The 25044-nt window shown below is 38.3% G+C and overlaps 1 protein-coding gene across 1 annotated transcript; it reads left to right on the top strand.

Annotated features, from left to right (window-relative positions):
* Positions 1 to 1917: 1917 nt before the first annotated feature.
* Positions 1918 to 5672, top strand: cox5ba (cytochrome c oxidase subunit 5Ba). The gene is given in 4 exon segments (NM_001002163.1): positions 1918 to 2044; positions 2603 to 2673; positions 5177 to 5276; positions 5363 to 5672. Coding segments are annotated over 4 exon segments (381 nt in total). The 5' UTR covers positions 1918 to 1947; the 3' UTR covers positions 5476 to 5672.
* Positions 5673 to 25044: the final 19372 nt, after the last annotated feature.

Raw genomic sequence — 25044 nt, forward strand, 5'->3', positions numbered from 1 at the left:
TTAAAAAAGGGCATTTTTAATACAAAGTATTCCCCAGTGGTCCCTTAACTAAAACTGCTACAACACAACATGCTTACCTACAACATATGAATTACATAAAAATATTTACAATTTCCAAAAAGTTAATAAAGCATTATGGTACACATACAAAGCAGACAATATTAAAGGTGCGGTGTGTAAGTTTGACACCCAGTGGTTTGGCACTAGGTATTGCATGCCTGGTTCAAAATACACACAAGTGCAGTTTGCCAGATTGACGACATCAACAGGAGCGAGCCTTAAGGATGAATTAAGGCTGATTTAAAAAAAGCAACGGCACCCTACAGAAGGAATATTTTCCATATACTGTAAAAATAATTTTTTGTCCAAACCAGCTCCTGAAATTTATATTTTTGGCTTCTATTTTTAAATTGAAATTTTTAAACTGTATTTTGAATATACAAATTGGATTTGTGTATTTTTTTTATCGTGTTTTGAATTTACAAATTGAATTTGCATATATTTTAATTGGTTTTTTTTGAATTTACGAACTGGATTTGTATACTTTTTAATTGCTTTTTAAATTTACCTATTGGATTAGTGTATTTTTTAATCTTGTTTTGAATTTACAAATTGTATTGGCATTTTTCTTAATTGTTTTTTTTTTTAATTTACGAATTAGATTTGTGTATTTTTTTATTGTTTTTTAATTTGTGAATTGGATTTGTGTATTTTTGAATCGAGTTTTGAATTTACAAATTTAATTTGCATATTTTTTATATTTTTTTGAATTTACAAACTGGATTTGCATATTTTTAAATAGTTTTTAAAATTTACGAATTGGATTTGGGGTTTTTTTTTAATTGTGTTTTGAATTTACGAATTGGATTTGCTAATTTTTAAACCGTATTTTGAATTTACTAATTGAATTTGTGTATTTTTTTTATCGTGTTTTAAATTTACAAATTGAATTAGCATATATTATAATTGTTTTTTGAATTTACAAATTGGATTTGCAAATTTTTAAACCGTATTTTAAATTTACGAATTGGATTTGTGTATTTTTTTGATCGTGTTTTGAATTTACTAATTGTATTTTTGTATTTTTAAATTGTCTTTAGAATTTACGAATTGGATTGATATAATTTTAAATTGTTTTTTGTATTTTTAGAATTGGATTTGCAAATTTTTAAACCCTATTTTGAATTTACGAATTGGATTTGTGTATTTTTTTAATCGTGTTTTGAATTTACAAATTCAATTTGCATATATTTTAATTGTTTTTTGAATTTACGAATTGGATTTTCTTATTTTTAAATAGTTTTATTTTTTATTTACGAATTGGATTTGTGTGTTTTTTTTAATCGTGTCTTGAATTTATGACTTGTATTGGCATATTTCTTAATTGTTTTTTTTATTTACGAATTAGATATGCATGTTTTTATTGTTTTTTAAATTTGTAAATTGGATTCGCATATTTTTGAATCGTGTTTAAAACTTACGATGTGGATTTGCATATTTTTGAATCGGGTTTTAAACTTAGAAATTGGATTTTGTAAATGAATTGTGTTGTGGATGTATGAATTTTATTTTGTAAATGTATTATTTTTTAGACTAAACCGGCTCCATACAAAACGGCCAAAAAACAATGTATACACTGTAAATATATAAATACATACAAGAAATATACATAAAATAAAGCCAAAATTTAAAAATAAGATGCAAAGTGTGCAATCAATTGAACTTCAAGGACTGATGTTTCAGTGGAATTTTAAATAAGGCACGACAAGATAATGTTTTACTAACCTTAATGTTTCCTGAGCCAGAGTGTTTCAAAATATCTCCCAGCATAGGGAAGGCTATGGAATGCATACGGTCGTGACGTCGATCTCACGCGACGCGATGCTTATATAAGCGCCTCTTCGACGTCATCAGCCCGATTCTGCCAGTTTTGGGGAAGAGAAAGACATGGCTGCAAGGTTACTGCTGAGAGGCGCCGTACGGGCCGCGACGACCTGCAAATCCCGCCCGGTGCTCGCCGTGAGCCGGGGAATGGCTGCCGGAGGTCAGTGTTTCATCGGCGTCTGTTTTTAGTGACCGGACACCCCGCAGCATCACTCCAGAGTCGGTTTGAACGCTTGCCAAGGACGCGCTGGAGGTCGATGCGCTAACCGAAACCGCTGTTTATGCACGAAAACACGCGTTAAATTATGATTTCTTGAGGGATGTTGTTAGAAATGTTGATTTAGGCTTTTAATATTTGGTATTGTTTAGTTTTATTGTTGTACTTGATTTATAAGATAGCATAAATGTCTAGTGTTGACTATTAGCATGACGTGTGTTGCTAGAAGGGATACAGCTGCGGCCAGAGGTTAACGAGAGCTTTTTATATTATTTATTAGTTACTCAATTGTGTTTTATTAACATCTAAACTATATCATCCTTATAATGTTAAAATATGAATTATTGTTTGTACGCTGTCACAAAAAATGCTATATTGATGTATCCGCAGCTGTATGCCATCTAGACTTTGCCTCAAGCACACAGAACTAAACGGAAATGGAGTATTTTTAAAGCATTAAGTTATCAAAGTCTTAATTGTAAACTTAATATTTTTACACAGGAATTCCCACTGATGAGGAGCAGGCTACTGGACTCGAGAAGAAGATTATGACTGCTCTGAAGACAGGCTCTGTATGCATTATCTTATTAACTGTCAAAACTGACAGGCCAAGGGTTTTTTTTTTTTTTGCATGCATAACATATCAAGGATTAATTCTCACCAAATTGGCGTTCAGCCATTATTTGTTCATCTTCATATTGATTGCATACACAAGTATTAGTTACAAATATTCGTTTTCCCCCTAGTACTTTATACATTAATATTAAACCGCAAAGAATCCTTTGTGGTTTTAAAATATAAAGTGCATCTCATAGCCACATTTTGGGTTTAATGTCATTATGACTTTATATACAGTTTTTTTTAAGGAATCTACATTTTTTTATATTCTCCAAAAAGCTCAAAGTTGGTAAACTGGCTTACGAATATGGCCTCATTGTGTACGATTGAAAAAAAAAAAGTATTTTAGATATTTTTCTCAGTTTAAATGATCTTTACTCCCCCTGATGTTGCTCCAAAAAGTAACCAGTAAGCTGTGAAAAGGGATTTTTGAGTAGCTGGATTAATTATATCAGATTTATTATCTCAACCATTATAAAAATCATTAAATTCATTTATTAATGCTTACTTTGAGCAGTTAGTTCCAAAGTAACTTTTTTCACTCGTCGTCCCTTTTTTCCATTATAGCAATTTTTTTTGTCCCTGTTTTTTTTTTTTGTAGCTTTATTTTAGTACATAAAGATAAACTAAATGGTAATGTACAGATTTTCTTACCAGTTTGCTGGAATGGATGTTTTGTATTGCATTTCAAATAACAAAATGTTTTTGTAATTTTAATTTGTTAAAGGTCACTAATGGAGCTGCGCGATTCTGGCTAAAATGAGAATCGAAATTTTTTTTGCCTAAAAATAAAGATCACGATTTTCTCACGATTCTGTAGATGTAAAATAAAGGTTAATATTAGTGTTTTTCTCAAACATATGGTAAAACAGCAATATTAATATTAAGTGTAGGTCTACTGGTTTCTATAAATAATTATATTCTACTTATAACAATTCTGATGTTGAATTATGTTTGCGATATAGGCCTATGCTTGCAATCTGTCATTGAGAACATTATTAGACCATTTAATTCACTGGTAAAACCAACAATATATAGGCTAGAGTAGTTATACTGACACTGTAAACATTTATTTTCATGCACAACTGTGTGTTCACTATGAAAACAAAAACGTATCAAATGCTTGTCACAATCATAACTGTAAAATGCAGTGTGATCTTTTAAATGACGTGCTCGCTTTCGGTCTCATTTTCACTGCTAAGTGCTGTTCATACTTCGCGCGCGGCTCTCAAACGATCACTCTGTGCCACAAACTGAATATTATTTACAACTTTATTAACCGTTACTCACAACATATGCAGGTTCTGTTCACTAAAGTAGACACTCACATGTCTATCATTAAGTAGAGCGTGCGCCTTCCCACTGTGATAACAGCTCACGGTCAGCAGCTCAAGTCACGTGTGATTTCCCGGCTGCAAATACAGCATTATATGAAGACAAAAATGACATTTTCAGGTGAATTACACCTTATAAATACAGAATGTGACTCTTAACATCATTTGGAGGTGTCAATGTCGCTGAGCAACGTGTGTGAAACAATGAAAAGACTCATACAGCCGCCTTTGCTTCTCTCCTGAACTTGAAAATATGATTGGCAGAATCGTAGAAACACTGGATTACGATCGTCTAGGGGGTCAAATCGAGATCGCGACCTTTTTTTCGATTAATCGTGCTCTAGTCACTAAAGTTTTTCTAATTTTGTGCCGAACCATTCTAAGGCCCTGTCCACACGGACAGCAGGGGCGCAACTACACATTTACTGAGGGGTATGCGGGTTCAAATTTTGTGTGATCCCTCTTATTTTATATTAATTAATTAATAATAAATGAAGACAAATTTTCTGATTAATCTTATAACTTTTGACATTATGTATGATTTGACAGTTTATTTAGAAAAAAATAAAAACAAATCTAAACAGTTACATCTACATGAACACTTTCGGCTGTGGGACTGCATGTTATTGTGTTTAAGGATTTTGAATTAAACAATAACAATATTATATTCGTTTAAAATTCAAAATCATGCTTTTTAACAAAACATATTTATTTATATTTATTATTTGAAACTTTTAATAAGGATAATTTTAAAAATAGTTTTGGCACAACGGCGCCCCCCCCATGTGTGGTGCCCCTATGTGCTGCATATACTGCATACCCCCTTGTTGACGGACACTGGCATTTTCAAAACCGCGTGCTGTTTGTCCTTACAAAAATGAAGTATCAGGTGACAAACAGAAACTTCAAGAAAACTCCAGCCAGGGTGAAGATCTTCTAAAGTTGTGTACGATGTGGTCAAAACAAGCACCCCCACAACCAAACAAGATTCAGCCCTTTTATGATCTCTTTAGTTACAATACACACTGAAGTGATTGGGCATTTGATTTGGTAATGGTAACTGGACCTTGTGTTAGTTGAGCTTCACAATCTCATCTGACTGATATATTTTTCAATCTTCCAGGACCCTTACAGCATGCTGAAGCCCAAGAGTTACGCAGGCTCAAAGTCGGACCCTCATATTGTCCCTTCCATCACCAACAAAAGAATTGTCGGCTGCGTCTGTAAGTCCAAACTCTTCATCCTTGATTGTTCATTTGTAATTTTCTCCAGTGGATGGCTGTATTATTAACCTCATGTGTGTCTGTAGGTGAGGAGGACAACACTGCTGTGGTTTGGTTTTGGCTTCATGAGGGTGAAGCTCAGCGATGCCCTTCCTGCGGCTCTCATTACAAGCTGGTGCCTCATGAGCTTCCTCACTGAGCCTTAAATCCCATAATTCCACAGGCCCCGCCACCTCTGTCATGTTCGTCTTTTTTTGCAGGGAAGTTCAGGAGATGTAACCTTTCCTGATGTGGGACGCAATCTTTTAACAATTCCAAAAAAAAGCAGTTTACGTAAATTATTGGAGTGTCGTTTGTTGCGTTTGGTCTGGTTACACTTAATAAACATGATTACTCTGACTGGGCCTCTTGTGTTTTAATTCTGCTCTGTTCAGTTTGGAGTGCGCCAACACACAGAATCTGAATGTTTTTCATTGCATTAACCTAGGAAAGGAACCTATTATGCCCCTTTGTACAAGATGTAAAGTAAGTCTCTAGTGTTTATGTGAAGTTTCAGCTCAAAATATCAATAAATAATGTTTTAAAGGTTTCTGAAACTGACCCTTTTAGACTTTGATCCTAATTTTGGTGACTGTCGCTTTAAATTTAAATGTTTGTCCTCTTTTAAAAAGAGGGCTGAGCTACAAATGCCTGTTGATGCGTCCCAATTCACATACTATCCGTCCTAAATAGTATTTGAAAATAGAATTAGTGCGTCTCAAATCATAGTATGTTGAAAAGAGTATCCCAAAGGTTCCTGGATGGTTTACCATGTCTGGTAAAAATTTTAAGTGTAGAACCATCCATACTCTAACCCAGGGGTGTCAAACTCAATTCCTGGAGGGCCGAAGCCCTGCACAGTTTAGTTCCAACCCTGCTCCAACACACTTACCTGTAGGTTTCAAACAAGCCTGAAGGACTCAATTAGTTTGATCAGGTGTGTTTGATTAGGGTTGGAACTAAACTGTGCAGAGCTGCGGCCCTTTTGGAACTGAGTTTGACACCTGTGCTGTAACTGCTGATATTGCCCACATTGCTCATTGTATGTGAAGTTGATTAAAACTGCAAACATGGTGAACTGAACTTGTATAAAGACGTGTTTCGACTTTTAACATCTGAATGCAAATTACTCAAAGACCTGAGGATAATTCTCTGCATGAAAGACTCGTGAATGGCAGATAAACCTGCTGCTGCTTCTCCAAAAAGGTATGAAATTATGTCAGAAGTGTAAAGGATTGACAGGGCTCATAACTAAGCAACACAATGATCTGTTAATGAGGAACTAGTGTCCCAAAGCTTGCTCTTATGTTACATACCCGTAGGTATATATTTTTCCTTCACTAAAAAAGTACATACTTGTAGGGTGTTGTATAAGTATGTGCATTGGGATGTAGCACAAGTGTCAGTATTCAAAAACAAGACTAACTTCCTATGCTAATTAGTGATGATTGCCAACAGGCGGGGCTTTCCCCCCTTTAATGACACATACAAAGGGAGAATGCCAATCAAAGTGTTTCTGCAGACTGATTTTATCCAGTCTGATTATAAAACATAGAATTAATAAATATTTACCATTGGAAGCTGCTTATATTCACACACTGCTGCCACTGTGTTTAAACCCCTTATCAAGGTGATTTTTGCTTAAAAGCTCTCCTTTAAAGGCCTATTGATTAAACAGCTTGCGCTTAAAGCCTTGTTTGTTCTGTAGACTGGACTAAATCTTGCATTTCTTCATGAATCTAGTGTTATTAGTAAATATTGGCTAATTAATATTACCCATGACATTCTAATTTTCCAACATTTTAAACTTTACTACTTAATACTTTATTGGTTTAATAATATGAAAAAAACACTGAGCTGTTTTTAGTTTTAGCTTGTCTTTAATATTAATATTCAATTGTCATTTATGAAATAAGCATCAACTTTTAAAAAAAGATATATATAAAACTAACCTTTTAAAAGCTGTTTGCCCAGAAAATATTTATTTTTTAATAGGTTAAACTTGAAACTAAACAGGAGTAAACATTTAAACTAATTCAAATGAGAAAAGCACGACAAAATGACCAAAACCATCAAACTTAAATAGACATTATGTTAATAATCTGTGTTAATTCATATATTTATTCCTTGATTAATTTTTGTTATTTGAAATGTCAGCTTTTTTATTTATAACTTTTTTTATCTACAACCAAAATGTCATTTCATTTAATGGACTTAATTTAATGGCTTTTGTTTTAGACCATTACAATGTGGTCATGTCTTTGGCCCATGAACATTTCCTGCTTGATATCATATATTATAGCTGTAAACAAGAGGCAATTACTTAATGTTAAAACACCTTTCATAACATTATTTATCAATATGATTCTCTGTTTGGATTAGCAGAAGCTATAGAAATTATAAATGTAAAACAGGAAATATGTTGGGATCAATTTTATTGTTTACATTCCTCAAAATGGTCTATAACAGGGGTCACCAAACTTGTTCCTGGAGGGCAGGTGTCCTGCAGATTTTAGCTCCAACCCTAATCAAACACACCTGAACAAGTTAATCAAGGTTTTACTAGGTATACTTAAAACACCCAGGCAGGTGTGTTGAGGTAAGTTGGAGCTAAAACCTGAAGGGACCGAGATTGGTGACCCCTGGTCTATAATATTTGATCTTGGCTTTCTTTTGATGCTGCTTTTCTAAAGACTATATTGTTGCTTCATTATTTAGCAGGTCATCACTCGTAACGCAACAACTTCTAGCTTTAATTTCCTCTGTTTTAATTAAACTGTCAGAGTCCTGTTATGTACAGTCTGTCCTTCTGTGGTCTGAACTCCCAATCGTTTGCGCTTTCTTTCAGTGTCCACAAGGGGTCATTTGTAGGAATAAAATCTGAAGGGCCTCTGGGAAGAATGTAGAGAGATAGATGCCATTTGTAACACAAAAAACAAATGATTTTTATTCAAATACATATAATATCATGTTAAAAGTGGCATAAACTCCCAATTCTAATGCTCGGTTTGACTTTTTCGATTTCTCTTTACTGCATGCTTTTGTTAATTGAAGTCTTTCGCAGTTGAAGTCAGAATTATTAGCCCCCTGTTGTGTACAGTCTGTCCTTCTGTGGTCTGAACTCCCAATTGTTTGTGTTTGCACTTTCTTTCAGTGTCCACAAGGGGTCATTTGTTTGTAAGAATAAAAACTGAAGGGCCTCTGGCAAGAATGCAAAGACAAAGATACTATTTCTAACATGGAAACACAGTATTTATATTAAAATATAAATAATACCATGTTAAAAGTGGCTTAAATCACCTTAATCCCCTAACTCTGATGCTCGGTTTGACTTTTACATTTCTCAAGCCTACATGCTTTTATTAATTGAAGTCTTTCGCAGTTCAAGTCAGAATGATTAGCCCCCTGTTGTGTACAGTCTGTCCTTCTGTGGTCTGAACTCCCAATTGTTTGTGTTTGCACTTTCTTTCAGTGTCCACAAGGGGTCATTTGTCTGTAAGAATAAAAACTGAAGGGCCTTTGGCAAGAATGCAAAGACAAAGATGCCATTCCTAACACGAAAAACACACTATTTTTATTCAAATACTTATAACAGGGGTCTCAAACTCGCGGCCCGCGGGCCATTTGCGGCCCTCAGTGCAATATTTTGTGGCCCGCGCCGACCGCTGTACACTGACAGAATCAGCGGAGCTCTCTCCCCGCTCCGCTGATTCTATCTGTACACAGCAGTCACTGGCATTCCCCGCCCGCCGTTTAAACAAAGGGGCGGGGATGCCGGTGGCGTCACCACGTACCCCGCCCCTTTGTTAGACGCTGTGACGGGAACTCGCGCCGGCCAGAACCAAGGTAAGCTGTTCCCGCCCCTGCCTGCCACTTAGCTACCTAGCTACAGCCTGCATTCAGGGCTCGAAATTGCGACCATTTTGGTCGCATATGCGCCCGAAAATTAATCTATGCGACCTCATAATATATTTGGGCGCATTAGTGCGACTGCTGATAATGGTTGTAGTGCGACCTGTTTTGATTATTTGTAAAAACGTGCTGAATCGCTCTTCCCTGCCGCTATATTGGTTCATATTAGCTGTCAATCACTCAAGCTATTCCGCTGTCAGATGACGGGGAAGGAGCTTTTATGACCACGGGAAATGCAAACGGCTGAAGAGTAAAAACTTAAAGCACACAGGTTTGCAAACCCCACCTAAAATTGAGGTGCAGATGAGAGCGATCATGACACGTCATGTGGTGAATAATGATCCGCCAGCTGAGATCAATCGAGTACGCGCTTCTTGGAGAAGGCGCCCGAATCTCCATGCGTCGCATTCACTGCGTGTTCAGCGCAAATGTCCGCTAAAAGTCAAATCTACTACTGTACATATCATTGCCAAAGAAGCTCGCCTTTACTAAGTTTACACTGAAACTGCGGCTCATAACAAACAGCGGTATTGCGCCGGTGGTATTCGCAAGAATCTTGCGCTGCCTGCTCATAAATTGGGTCGGCTGATTCGCCAGCTTTTCCACAAACATGAGAAGACAAAAGACTGAACCTTTAAATTGACACAAACTGAAACCAAAACTTTTAAAGAGTGATAGAAGTGAGACTTTACTTTCTTTCTTTTGTCTATTCTTTTTTGAGGTGTATATTATTATTATTTTTATATACTGATGACTGCTTTGCAGCTTTCATCATTGAATTGAATGATTTATTATAATCTTTTGTTTGTTTTGTAGCAGAAATATTATTTATTAAATTGACATGCATATAAAAACAGCAGTACAAAATAAATATTTCTTACTGCAATGCTTCATTTTTGTTTGATGCAAACTAAACAATTATTTTTCATAAAGTAACAGACTTTTTATAGCAGATAACCTACATTCATGCACATTCAAGGCAGTATCATAATGAGAAATGGAATTCATTGTTATTATTATTGTCATTTTCATCATCATTATTTTCTATGGCCTAATTATTAGACATTCATTTTGGAATTATTGCACACAAATATCAATGTCTTCGCAGCATTAGTTAGATAGTTGTTTCTGTTTTTTGTCAGTCCTATTGATGTTGTTTTAAAATACAATAAATCCTTTAAAAAGCAATTTGCAGCGGTGCTCATTCAGTTTTGGCGGGTGCTCCTAAATTTTTTCTGGTGCTCCTAAATTTATTTTGGTGCTCCTAAATATTTGAAGTTGGGAGCACCGGTGCTACCAAGTAAAAAAGTTAATTTCTAGCCCTTTCTTATATATATTATAGGTAGATACAGACTGGTACAGACTGATGTGACTGGAGTGGGGTGGGGGTGTTTTATTTATACATATATACGCCTTTTTTTAGGTGAGGGAATGGAAGTTTTGTGTGAGTTCCCTCACTTTTTTCCCTAGGACTTGGCCTTTTTGGGAGCACATATTTGTGTGAGAAGTTATTCTCCACCTTGAACTTCAATAAGTCAAAGTACAGGTCTAGACTTAATGATGATCATCTTCAAGCCATACTGAGGGTCTCAACTGCTTCCGCTCTGAAGCCAAATGTGGTTCAGATTTTTGAGAAGAAGCGCTGTCAAGTCTCTGGCAGTAAGAAGTAGGCAAAAGATGCCATGTTCAGAAGAACTGTTCATAATCTTCACTCAATGTTCTATTAATGTTCAGGACACTTCATGTTCAGAAGAAATAATTAAAACTGTTAATAATGACATTTGAGGAATTTTTTTTTTTTGTGAAATCCCTAATGCGGCCCAGCCTCACCCAGACTTTGCCTCCTGCGGCCCCCAGGTAAATTGAGTTTGAGACCCCTGACTTATAATATCATGTTAAAAGTGGCTATAAACTCCCAATTCTGATGCTCGGTTTGACTTTTCGATTTCTCTTTACTGCATGCTATCATTAATTGAAGTCTTATACAGTTCAAGTCAGAATTATTAGCCCCCTGTTGTGTACAGTCTGTCCTGTGGTCTGAACTCCCAATTGTTTGTGTTTGCGCATTTTTTCAGTGTCCACAAGGGGTCATTTGTCTGTAAGAATAAAAACTTGAGGCCTTTGGCAAGAATGCAGACACAGATGCCACATCTAACATGAAAAACACACTATTTATATTGAAGTAGATATAGGAGGATCCGGCCGATTGTTGACCCTAGGATTCAGGAGAAACAATGAGGTTTTCGTCCAGACTGTGGTACACTGGACCAGCTCTATACCCTCACCAGGGTGCTCGAGGGTTCATAGGAGTATGCCCGACCAGTCCACATGCGTTTTATGGACTTGGAGAAGGCATTTGACCGTGTCCCTCATGGCATTTTGCTCTGGGAGTATGGGGTCAGAGGCACTCTGTTAAGGGCTGTCTCGTCCCGGTATGAACAGAGTAGGAGTTTGGTTCTCATTGCTGGCAATAAGTCAGACTTTTTTCTATGTTGGGCTCTGGCAGGGCTGCCCTTTGTCACCAATTCTGTTCGTAATTTTTATGGACAGAATTTCAGGTCTGAGGGCTGGAGGGGGTATAGTTCGCCGACCACAGGATTTCATCTCTGTTATTTGCATACAATTTTTTCTGGTGGCTTTGTCAAACATGGACCTTCAGCATGCACTGGGGCAGGTTGCTGCCGAGTGTGACGCAGCTGGATTGAGAATCAGCACCTCCAAGTCCAAGGCCATGGAGCTCCACTGGAAAAAGGTGGTTTGCAATCTCCATGTTGGAGGAGAGTCCTTAACCCAGGAGGAGGAGTTCAAGTATCTTGGGGTTTTGTTGACGAGTAAGGGAAGGATGGAGTGTGAGATTGACAGGCGGATTGGTGCAGCGGCAGCAGTCAATGTACCAGTCTATTGTGGTGAAGAAGAAGCTTAGAAGAAAGGCAAAGCTCTCGGTTTACCGGTCAATCTACGTTCCTACTCTCACCTATGGTCATGAGCTTTTGGTCAGATAGACAGGGTGAGGAGCTCGGTCACCCAGGAGGAGCTCGAAGCCGCTGCTCCTCCACATCGAGAGAAGTCAGCTGAGGTGGCTCGAACATCTGTTTCGGATGCCTCCTGGACGTCTACCTAGGGAAGTGTTCCAGGCATGTCCTATTAGGAGGAGAGCTTGGGGGAGACCCAGCTTGCGCCTATGGTTTATATATGGTGTCCTACACGAGAGAGATCTCTGGTCTGGTGGGAGCAAATTGTGGCAAATGACTACTTTTCTCGTCCGTGTTTCCTCTGTTGTTGTTGTGTACCGTGTCTGCGTCTCCACACACGCTCCTCCTTCTACGTCATTAAACCACGGAGAAGCACCACATTGTCTCAAGTTTAATGATGTACAAAACGGAATGCCTCAATACATCCGATCTGCCGAGAGGGAAGTCTGGCGTTCTCTACTATGACTGCTGCCCCTGTTAACTGGCCTCGGAAAAGCGGATGAAAATGAAATAAGATATATAGGCCCAATCTCAATTCTACCCCTTAGCCATTTCCCTTACCCCTCATTTTGGGCATTCACGCCAAGGGGTAGGGATGTTCTAATTTTCTTTTGCTTGAAGGCGTAGGGCTAAGGAGAAGGGGTGAATGGCCCTTCGAACAAAGATATTTCAGGACCATACTCGAAACCAAGGGGTAAGAAAATTTTCCAGAATACACCAGCCACAACGGCAGTATTGCTGTACCCGGAAGTTAGGAGGTCCACAAATTAACATTTTTTGTCATTATTACAAATATTTACGACAAATACATTTTAATATATTCATAACCACGTTCGTAATTTACAGTCATGCGATCTATAATCCATAATAATAACTCCAATACAGCAGTCCCACAACATTCTGACACTCGGATGTCTGATATGTTAGTGTGGTTTTCGTGTGTTTTCATAGATAAATATGGCCACTTCTAAATATTCAAATGTTGTGGTCCAGTGGTTAGCACGTTATATTGCAACGCTGCCGACCCGGGTTTGATCCTCGTCTGAATATGTTATTATTTTTTTCATTTTTATTGTTAAGACATATAATACTGTAAGGGTTGTTGAACACTTAAAGTTCTAAAGCAGCTGTTTTCTCAAAAAAAGACGTGATAGTGTAATTAGAGACTGAATTGGAAATGACCTTATTTTAATATAGTCAGTCGTGAACTGAGGTGGGCCGGTCTGAGGCTTGAAACTCCAGGGCTGAAAAAGAGTCCCACTCCGGCCCTGACAGTTAGGATCTTAGTGCCACATTAGATTGTTATGATATCATAATATATGCCTTCAGTGATCTCCAACTCGAATAGCTACAGCAGTCGCGATCTGTGATCTCATATGACGCATGAGATCGCGATGACATATGATGACGTGTGCAGGTGCTGTAGTGCTGTCCCAGTTCTTAGGGGTAAATTTCGAAGCCCTTCCCCTTAACCCTTGGTTGTATGGCCTAAGGGGTAGGGGTACAAAAATAGAATTGGGATTGGGCCATAATATTATGTTCAAATTGACTTAAATAACCTTAATTCCCAATTCTGATGCTCAGTTTAAATTTTAGGTTTCTAATATCTAAATGCTTGTATTAATTAAAGTATTATAGATTCTTAGTTTTTTCTTTGGGTTTTCTCCGGGTGCTCCGATTTCCCCCACAAGTCCAAAGACATGCGCTACAGGGGAATTGGACAAGCTAAATTGTCTGTGGTGTATGTTTCCTCCAGATTGGGAATTAAGCATTGGGCTAATTGGGTCCACCTCGTAAAAAATAGATGTTACGAAACATCAACTTGGATATAAACGGCCCTGGGAGTAAGTAAGAGTCTTTGAAAACCATAATGCATTTAATATTATTCCAATATTAGTGTTAATTGTTCAGGCAGTTAAATTGCACATTATTGATTTGCGATACTCAAGTCAAGGCTAATATGCTATCTTTTGAAACTGCCTGCGCAAATTGGCTTTTAAGGCTGCTCTTCGTATAAGAATAAAAACACACACACAACATTTTAGCCTTGATTGCTTATTAGCATAATGGGATTCATCAACATGAGTTTCCAAGCTGTCATCTCAGCCTCTCTCTCCTGTTTGCTGTATGTTAATGGTTTAATAAGCATTGCAGGCACACAGTTTAGCGCTTTCGTAGTCATATAATCAATGCATCACCAGATTTATTTGAACGAATGTGAAAATGCCGGGTCACTTATACTTCCAGCGTTCTTTTCTCATTTCACTGGCAAGCAAACCTGAAAGCGAGATGTTATGTTCAATTTGCACATAATTGGCAACGTTTGCTGAGCAGGCTGTGAAAGCGAGAAAAATGCCACACTGAGACATCTGAAGAGGATCTTATTTCCTGCGCATCGCTCTACTGATTTGTTAGCCATAGTGGCGTTAAAAGAAATAAAATTCACAGCGCATATTTTGTTTGGTTTTCCCCTTCTAAAATGTCCCTGATCATTTATATATTTTTGCAGTACAGATGAATTTGAAGCGTTTCATACATTCGCAAAGAACGGTAAATGTAAAAGTGGATTGTTGGGAAAAGTTCAAAGTCAAGGCAACATGATGCACTCAGATTTTTCCCTTCACTCCACAACTGTCTTGATCAATTATTCATGCTGCAATGCATGCTGGGCGCCCAAACCGTCATCAAACCAGTGACAGGTCTGTTTGTTCAGACCTCTTCGACAACAAATAGACTTGCAACAACAATTGGGGAGCTACTGTTTGTGTTTTTAATTAGTGTTTATTTGGCTTTGTTGGGATGAGAAATGATAGCCTGCTCTGTATACTAGAGCTGCCAGATTGTAGAAAAATAAATCATAATTGTTTTGGTTAATATTGTAATTACGATTGCGTGGCACGGTGGCTCAGTGATTAGCACTATGGCATCACAGCAAGAAAGTCGCTGGTTCGAGTAACAGCTGGACCAGTTGGCATTTCTGTGTGGATTTTTTTCTTTCCGTGTTGGCGTGGGGTTCCTCTGGGTGCTCTGATTCCCCCCACAGTCCAAACGCATGCGTTGTCCGCTTGTTAAGTGTGATGTCACGCGAATCGGCTTCCGGGTCCAAGCACTCTATTAAACTGAATGGGAAGACTCGTGAAATGGTAATATAAACGTTTACAAAACGATTTAATACTTTCGAAAATCCCGATCAAAATATATATGTTCATGCCAAATATCCAATGGCCAGAAAGTGATAAATTTCTTTATAAATTGTTCAAATTTTGGTATTTGTGATGCAGCAAGCCCAGAGATTGTAGTGTACATTATGGCTTTATATAAAATTCACTTTAATGTGTGATATGAATGAAAAGTGATCATAAACTAATAATTTCTCAACTCAAATGAGTGGCGGCTTGGACCCGGAAACAGTACTACATACATCACCAACACGTCACTTATGAAGCGGATTGGTGAATTGAATAAACTAAACTGGCCTTAATGTATGAGTGTGCATGTAAATGTAAGTATGTATGGGTGTTTCCCAGTACTGGGTAGTGGCTTGAAGGGTATTCACTGCGTAAAATATATGCTGGAATAGATGGCTATTCATTCCGCTGTGGCGACCTCTGATATAGAGACTAAGCCAAAGAAAAATGAATGAATGAATGACTTTGTGTACTGTATCTCAATACTGGTAGGCACACCCAGAAAACGATAAAGCACTGTTAATTCTATTAGCATCTTTGCTCTACTGGATTTATCAATGCTTGTTATTGGTTTATAATAGTTTATGCAAATGCTGAACAAAAACATGGCAATTAATCCAAAAGTTCCTCCCCAAATAGAGCCATTTAAGTCATCTGGTGAAATGATACTCAATATTGCAATGTGAATTGCAGAAAAGTTAAATATTGCGATGTCAATATTACATTTTTCAATATCGTGCAGCCCTAGCTGCTGTGTGATGCATGACTTTTTAGACTGTAATACTGTAAGACAGGATGTTGTAGCCATTTTTTGAAAGTGTATTTTATTTAGTTTAAACGTTGATTTTTTTTTAATTGTTTTGTTTTGTTTTTCAATTTGAATGTGAATGTCATAAAGGCAAAATGGAACGGCGGTGAGCCAGACGAATGGAAGTGGGGTCGGTATGTTTTTTTGACCACTTCATGTATTGTTTGGTGATCAATTGTTTTATATCGAATTTCATTTGATATCATTTTCTTTTCGGCTCAGTCCTTTTTATTAATCTGGGGTCGCCACAGCGGAATGAACCACTAACTTATCCAGCATATGTTTAACGCAGCTGATACCCCTCCAGCTTGAACCCATCACTGGGAAACACTCATTCACATACACAAAACTCAAACACAAAGGAAAATTTAGCCTACCCAATTCACCTATAGCGCATGTGTTTGTTCTGTGGGGAACACCGAAGCACCCAGAGAAAACCCAAGCGAACACGGGGAGAACATGCAAACTCCACACAGAAACACCAACTGACCCAGCTGAGGCTCGAACCAGCAACCTTCCTGCTGTGAGGCATTATCGATACAAACTGCGCCTCCGTGCTGCCCATTTGATATTATTTTTATCTATATTACCTGTTTAATAAACAAGAGAATCAAAGGAAAGCAAATGGAGGGAAAGTGGGTTCGAAAACAAAACATGCTTCTGCGGCCTGAACTAATTGGCCAGAACATAGGGGTTTACTTTTAAATAGCATTAAAGAAGCCCTATTTTGCATTATAAAAGGTCATATTTTGGTTTGGGGGAGGGGGTCTCACTTTTATTGTCTTATCATTCATTCATTCACTCAGAAAAACCGTTAGCAAAACTAAAGCCATTAGATTTCTTTACCCATCTCCCACCATGCAAGTACATACACACTTTAAAACACACAAACGCACACCTTTATTTGTTGTCAATCTTTCTTGCTTCGTCAATATATTGTGGTGTATACTGTTTAATAGTCAATTTAAATTATCTAATAAATACATTACAAAATTAAAAAGCAGCATTGATTCGCGCCCTCTCATGGTAGGTGCGCTGCAGGCGCCACTGCTGGATGGAAGGTCCATAATAGGGGCTATTAAATAAGTAACCTATAATGTGTTATACTCTGGGCCCGGTTTTTCAAAAGGTTTAATAAAATTGATCCAGATTTAGTAATCCTGTTTTTGCGATCCGTGATCACGTAATCCAGCTTACTTTTTGAGCCAGTTTTACAAAGCAACATCGGATTGGATCAATCTGATCCGGATAGGAACTTTTCAGGATCACTAAATCTGGATTACCAGTGTTTAAACAGGATAGGACATCACAATGTAGAACTATAGATATGTAAAGAGCGACAAGTAGAATAGCCAGCGTAGGGTCAATATAACTTTATTTTTATTTGATATGAAAACTAAGAAAAAATTTTTATTATTAAAATAATAATAATAAATAATAAAAACAAGAAAAAGCCCACCCCATCCTCTTCCAGCAGTCCGCTCATCTGAGACCTACAACACTGTACATTGAGGATATTTATAATAAGTTTCCAATATAGATGTAAATCAAAAAAAAGACTTAATGTCAAAAACTCTTAATTATTTCAGATTCCTCATCTGATGTGGAGGGAGCAGCTTGTCTGAGCGCAGCCTTTAGGAGGCAAATCTCAAGTCTGGCCTTGGTTTGCTGCAGTTTGGTCAGAGTGAGTTGTTCCTCTTCCTGATGAAGCTGTGCTTCTGCCCTTTCAGTCTCTTTTTGCAATTGTTGAAAGAGATTTCAAAAATCAGTGATTGCCATTCTTTGCATTTTTTTTGTTATTCTGTAATCATTGCATGCATCACTAATAAATATTCTAAAAAGAATATATTATTAAAATATTTTCCATTGTGATGAATATATATATCAATTAGTGACATAATAAAATGTATTGTTTTTGGTCAGTTTTGACAGCTGTTTGGGGGATTATTTTATGAGGCCAAACTCCTACTTTGCTGCAGGCCTATACTGAAAGGCTGAATACGTTAAAGCCTATACTCACTATAGCCTGACGAATGAACAAATAAAATCAAAACCTTATGAATAAATAGTATATCTCGTAAGATACTGCATGATCCAAAAATAGTATTATTTAATAATTTTTAAAAGTTTTTATTACATTTTGGACATGAAATCCACACTAAATCCACCCTTCTGATGGGATCAGTTTAATCCAGGTTTTTTGGATCAAAGTGATCCAGATCCTACAAAAAAGGTGTGAAAAACCCAAACTTAAGGTTTGATCCGGATCAAAACCAAGATTGGATTACGTGATCTAATCCGATTAGGTAATCCGTTTTTTCTTTTGAAAAACCCATTTTCAAGATTTGATCCAATCCCTTATCCAAAATCCTAGTGGATTACTTTTGAAAAACCGGGCCCTGGAACTAACTTGCAGAACACTGGTAAAATGTACTAACGGTTTTAAACTTAAAATTTTTCCTTTACAATGCAATGGAAGGTTTGAAAAGATGTTGTTTCTCAGTGTAGTCAGAAGTGAACTCTTCTTCGCTTTATCCTTTTAGTGGCGTAATCTGCATAATGTGACCGTCCTTGCATCTGCATAATGGAGACCCGCGACACGTAATGAAAGATGTAATGAGATAGATGAGGACGGTTTGCTCCCTATGTAGTGTGCTGCCCGTCACATCTGGCCTTAATGATTGAATAATGCCGCTCGGTATTCCGCAGAGCCCCGCACATATTCCCACAAAATGACTGGGGGAAGAAAAAACAACACAGCTCCAGGCAGTCCGAGTGTGCTGTAAGATTACAGACAGCCCAAGGAGAAATGATGTGAATGTCGAGTAGATGTATGTTTAATGTTTTCCCCCCTTCTCTTTGAAATTATTTTTAACATCCCGCTTGACTTGTTAGCGTACGAGAGCTCGCCTTTAATTACTCCCCGAATGACATTAGAGGAAAGTGTTCAGCGATATTGACATTCTAACACAGTGGAAAAGCATCTCTTTCACCGGCGAGGAAGCATTAGTCATGTCGAGCCTTTCACAACTGCGTAAACAAGGTTTTTCTTTGTGATTCGAGCAGCGGCATTTAATATGATGACGATAACGTTATATAATAGAGCTTTCTGGAGCCATCCTCACAACAGGTGAACAATCTGACAGAGGGTATACTGTGATTCCTGAGGAAATACTGTGACTGTGTGTTAAGAAATGCAGAGATCTAATTTTTTTCCTAGACTTCTTTGATGAAAACTGATGTAAGAGTTGAAAAGTCTAACAGAGGAAGAAGTTGATGAATCATTTTTGATGGATAATGCAGTTCCAGCTTTATAGTTTTGCATTGATACATTATTTAATATATATTTGCTGTGCCTTGTACTCAGTACGATTATAATTGTCATGTTTGAATAGATTACCATTATTGAAAAAAAAAGAGGAGCGTTTTATTTTTATTTATAATTATTTTATTTATTTATTTTTTGTTGTTTGTTTGCTCGTTTGTTTGTTGTTTGCTTTTAGTTTGTATTATAAATATATATATCCTTATATTTTGTATAATTTGTAAATGCAACAAGGTTATTATTGTTGTAAAATGTTTGTAAAATGTTGTATTTCAATGTGTAAAAACTGAAAATGAAAAATAAAAATATTATGAAAAAAAAAAAAACAGAGTTGAAAAGTCTGAAAACATTTTGCCAAAGTTTGCCCATGTTAAACTTTGATTTGGCCCGCCACCCTATCTCAGAAAAGAGGGAGAATGATTGGGAAGGTTGGGGAAAATGCCTTCAACAGAGATTGTCAATACTATTTTAACATAATCTTTTGTTTATTTATTTGTTGAGCTACAAAAAAATGTCTAACTGAAATAAAATGTCTGAACGAATCAGTTTTTTTGTCAAAATGTAAATACTGTTACAGGATGGATAGAGGACACTCCACAAAAAATACATATAAATATTAATATGACTATTTAATTTGGAAAAATATTAATAAATTAGGAATTTACCGTGGTAACTTAAATGTAATTGTGTAGATTTACCTTTGGTCCACCACCCTCAATGAAGTTTGGTTTTTGGTCCATATCAAAGTTTGGGCACCCCTGGTGAAAAGCATTATAACAGTCCATACTCATTTTGAGTGAAAACGGTCCATACTCATATCAACATACTATGACTTGGGACACAGTAAGTGAAGTTTATTTATAAACAAATTTCGAGAGGATCACGTGCTTATGATTGTTCACAGCTGTTCCAACTTTAGCTAATGACTGATTATCCTATCAGACGATCCTTAACTCACTATAATTAACCAGACTTTTCTCATCTCAATATCTTCATCTTGAAGAAACCCCCCCCCACCCAACCCTATTTCCCTCCTTTCAAACGGGCGTCACGGTGGCAATCACAGCAAGAATGCCCCTGGTTTAATTCCTTTCCAAACCAGATGGCATTTCTGTGCGGAGTTTGCTCGTTCTCCCCGTGGTCGCGTGGGTTTTCCCCGGGTCCTCCGGTTTCCTCCCACAGTTCAAAAACAAGCACCCTAAACAACTAATCCAAACACTTTAGCTAAACTCTGAGTACACCTTTCAGCATCTATATCTGACACTTAGCTACAACAAGCAAGAGGGGGAGTCATCGAGATCTACCTGAGCTCAAACTCCCCTCTCGTCTTGCAACGGGAGGGAGCCCAGGGCTTGAGGATCTTATAAGCTCAGGGCTCTGTCCCGGGACAGCACGCCAAACAAGCTTTACTAACAATCTTTAGCTAAGTTTGAACTCTTGAAAGCTGCATCCGAAATCGCATCCTTCCATACTAGTTTAATTTGAAGTTTAAGTGAAGTTAAATTTTAAGTGAAGTTTTTAAACTAATTTCGAGAGGAGCACGTGATATAATTGACTGCAGCTGGCCACCTATCTACACTCATTAGTTAGCCAATCAGATCTATCCTAACCCACTATAAGTAGCCTAGCTAGACATTACTCCCTTATCTTCGTTTTCCGAAGAAGCCCCCCATCCACCCCCTTTCTCCTCCTTTTCTCCTTTACAAAAAGGGGAGCTCTCGAGAACCACCTGATCTCGTACTCCCCTCACATGCTCTATGGACCTGGCGGGAGCCCTGGGCTCAACTATCTCCGAGCTCAGGGTTCTCTCCCGGGACAGCATGCCAAACCTGCTTACAGCTGTCAAGCAATATCTAAGTGTGAACTCTTGAAACTAATTTCGAGAGGAGCATGTGCTCATGAGTGACCCAGCTGGTCCACATTGGCTAAACAGGATTCTCCATTCAAAGGATCCCAAGTCACAATATACATCCTCATTTCCTTACACCTATCTTCATCTGGAAGAAACCCCCCTCCTCCCCTTCTTCCTCCTTTATCCAAAATGGGCGGCATGGTGGCCCAGTGACTAGCACTGTTGCCTCACAGCAAGAATACCTATGGTGTTGGGTCCTCGCTGAGCCATCTGGTTATTCTGTGCGGAGTTTGCATGTTCTCCCTGTGTCCGCGTGGGTTTCCCCCGGGTTCCCCAGTTTTCTCCCACCATCCAAATGACTCTCGAAATGAATGTAAACCTGAAGTGGCCCACTTGTACAATGCCAAAAGGGGGCCAAAGACTCCAATTCATATATGGGCCATTTAAGGCAAAGATTTGGCACTTATGGCAAAATGTAATCTAAATGTGAGCCTATTGTGGCATAGTCATTTAATCTGGGTCTAAATCTAAATCACACGTGTAAGTGCAAATGTGGCCCAGTTATCTTAAATGGCTAACATGGATTTAATGAAGAAAATGGGCTTCATGAAGGCTGAAAAACAGTGCTGACATGTTTAGGGCACGTACTGTATCTGATTCCACTAGATCCAGCTCTGTGAGCTCATCAACTCCTCCAGAAACTTAAACTGGATGATAGAGGCTTTCAGCGGTGCTTTTGACTGAGCCGCACCCAGTTGAACTGGTGTCGGGGTCGGCTGGATTTCCCTTGGGACACCAACAACAGATGCTACATCACAATCAGGCCCCCACAAGAGCAAGCTCCTGATTGGTTAACACAGCGCGAATGTCCACTTAAGTTCAGATTTTTGAGCTCGAGAGATTCGGGCGAAATGCGCGTTAAGCGAGTCAAACGTGCAAAATGCTCAATTCGTGCCGCGCCATTTGCGCGTATCGCACCATTCTCACCGCTTTATCGCACCATTTTCACCGCGCAATTCACATCATTCGCGCTGCGCAATTCACGCATATCGCATCGCAGGAAGTCTATTTTTGCGCGTTTGCATTGACTTTATATGCATTAAAGCATGCATTTATAATCTATTTAAAAGCAGAAAAAAGGAAACTCCCACCATCAAGGTGATACCGGTATTACCGGTGTTGTCACATGTCGATTAACCGGTGGGGAAATTTCCTCATCATCATAACGCTAATCTGTAAATACACGTCTATCTGATGGCCGTTAAATATGCAGCTGTATATGGGAGATGGCTGACAGTAAAAGTGAACAGCTCCACCAGAGCGTCTAAAACTCACATGCAGGTCTATTTTACATTCTATGGCAGAAACACTATTGAGCCTCGGTTACAGACTTACGTGTAGTTGCAGACGCGATCATGAGGTGCCGAGTTTAAAGTAATCAATCAGAGAACAATAGAAAAACTGCATTACTTTGATCAATTGAGTATAGCATATTATAATGAAATCCAAAAATTATAGTATAATATTGAGAGTTAATTTTAAGCTCCCGGCCCACCTGAGGGATCGCTGAGGCCCACGGCCCACCGGTTATCATGGTAAAGATAAAAGAAATCAGTTATTAGAAATTAGTTATTAAAACTGTTATGCTTAGAAATGTGTTAAAGAAATCTTCTCTTCGTTAAACAAACATTGGGGAAAAAAATAAACGGGGGCTAATAATTCTGACTTCAACTGTATTCACTTTATTCTCCGCCGACGAGTGGGCGCTGCCATTTAAATCTTTTTGGCTTGAGACTTCCGGTCTCATTCACTTCCATTCATTTTTTAACGTTAAAAACTGCACTTTACGCTGCTTGATGTTGCAATTTGATATTTCCTTGTTATATTATTCTACTTGGTCTGTATAGTCATGCAAACATTTGTTTGTAGAGCAAGTAGTTTGACCGTTTTCTGCCGTTTATTATTCCTAGTCATTCCTCCCATAGGCGACTGAATCAGAAGTTCTAAGACAGGGTTTTTCAAAGTCTAAGACAGTGGGCCTCCCTTTTGACACAACTTATCCATTGGCACCCCCCTCCTCCCAAACACGCACGCACGCACGCACGCACGCACACACACACACACACACACACACACACACACACATATATATATATATATATATATATATATATATATATATACAGTATATATAAAGACACAGACAGATGTCAGACTGTTAACTCACTTTTATCATCATTTGCATGAAAGTGCAATTATTTACAGAGTAATAACAAGTATTTTGATATAACGTTTTTAAAACTAGGATGATGGTTCAATATGAATAGAACAGTTCCAAGAACTGTCCATCCCAGTCAAAACAGTGGAAGTTTAGCGGGTCTCATGCTGTCATTAGCCAAAATATTTTGACAAACCACACATAAAGGTCGTGGTTGATCAGCTGGTCCTGTCCACGTAAATCATAAACTCAAATACTGATCATCATATCGTCGTCTTTTGGGTTTAAGCCCTGAACTTGAAGGCTTTTGTGGCGAGGGGGCGTGGCCGAGCGCAGTGGGAACGGAGTGAGGCCACCGCGTAAGTGGATACACCTGCGGTGCGCACCTGCCTCAGATCCCACGGAAGGAGCTCGGGATCATAAAAGGAGGAACAAGGGCAGAGGAAGCCGAGAGAGGACCGGACCCGGACATATTTTACTTTTGCTTTCAGTTTGACAGCAGTCTCCGTGAGGATCTGCCGTCCGTTTGTTTTGGTTTAGACGGAGCTGCCGTCACTGTCATTAATAAGTCACTTTAAAACTGCTTCGGTTCTCCGCCTCCTTCCCGGTGGCCAAAGGGCCGTGAACTTCATTACAGCTTTGAATCGGGGTGGGTCTCAGAAACTGACCCATTGTATTAGCAGGCATATAATAAACGTTTAAATATAATAAAAATTACATATAATAATTAAACTTCATAATTATATTTTTATTATATTATATTTTTCCCGCGCCTCCCCTGACATGCTCTGGCGCCCCCCAGGGGAGGCGCGCCTCACACTTTGAAAACCCCTGTTCTAAGACAATCGTGAAAACAGGCGCACTTCCGCATTTTAGAATAAGGCCAATATAGTGCATTTATTGTGTATGGCCATACATCTAAAGCACTTTACAATTATGAAGCAGGTCTCTCCACACCACACACCAGTGGCACCAGAAAGGCTACAATTAAGTTATTAATCATTTAATAGCTGTATTGCTTTCAGGCCAAAAATGGGCCTTCGAAAGAAGTAATCTCTGCTATTCAGTTCTTGCTCTGCATTTCTCAGTGGGGCCATGAGAAAAAAAAAAAACAACTGTGGTAGGGATGAATTTTAAGAAGGGATGGATTTAAATGTACCTGAGGAGGACATTTAGCATTCGGGGTCTGTCACATAGGGGCACGAGAGACGCATCTCAGGACAATAGTCTATGATTAGCAGTGTGCTTATCTGCGCAACGCCGCCTGCCATTAGTGTGCTGCAGGAGCGCTGTCTCCATAGCAACCAATCTGCCTGAAGTCCAGACCCCAGTTGTGCTTGTCAAAGATCCACTCAAAACCCTCTATTCACTGCTTTCTGCCTTGAACGCCCATTTAAGGCTATTATGGCCTTTGTAATAGCTGGAGGGATCACGTAGATCTCGACGCTGCTGTG

Source organism: Danio rerio, chromosome 10 (genome assembly GCF_052040795.2).
Source record: "Danio rerio strain M-AB ecotype USA chromosome 10, GRCz13ab, whole genome shotgun sequence".
Classification (NCBI taxonomy): Eukaryota; Metazoa; Chordata; class Actinopteri; order Cypriniformes; family Danionidae; genus Danio; species Danio rerio.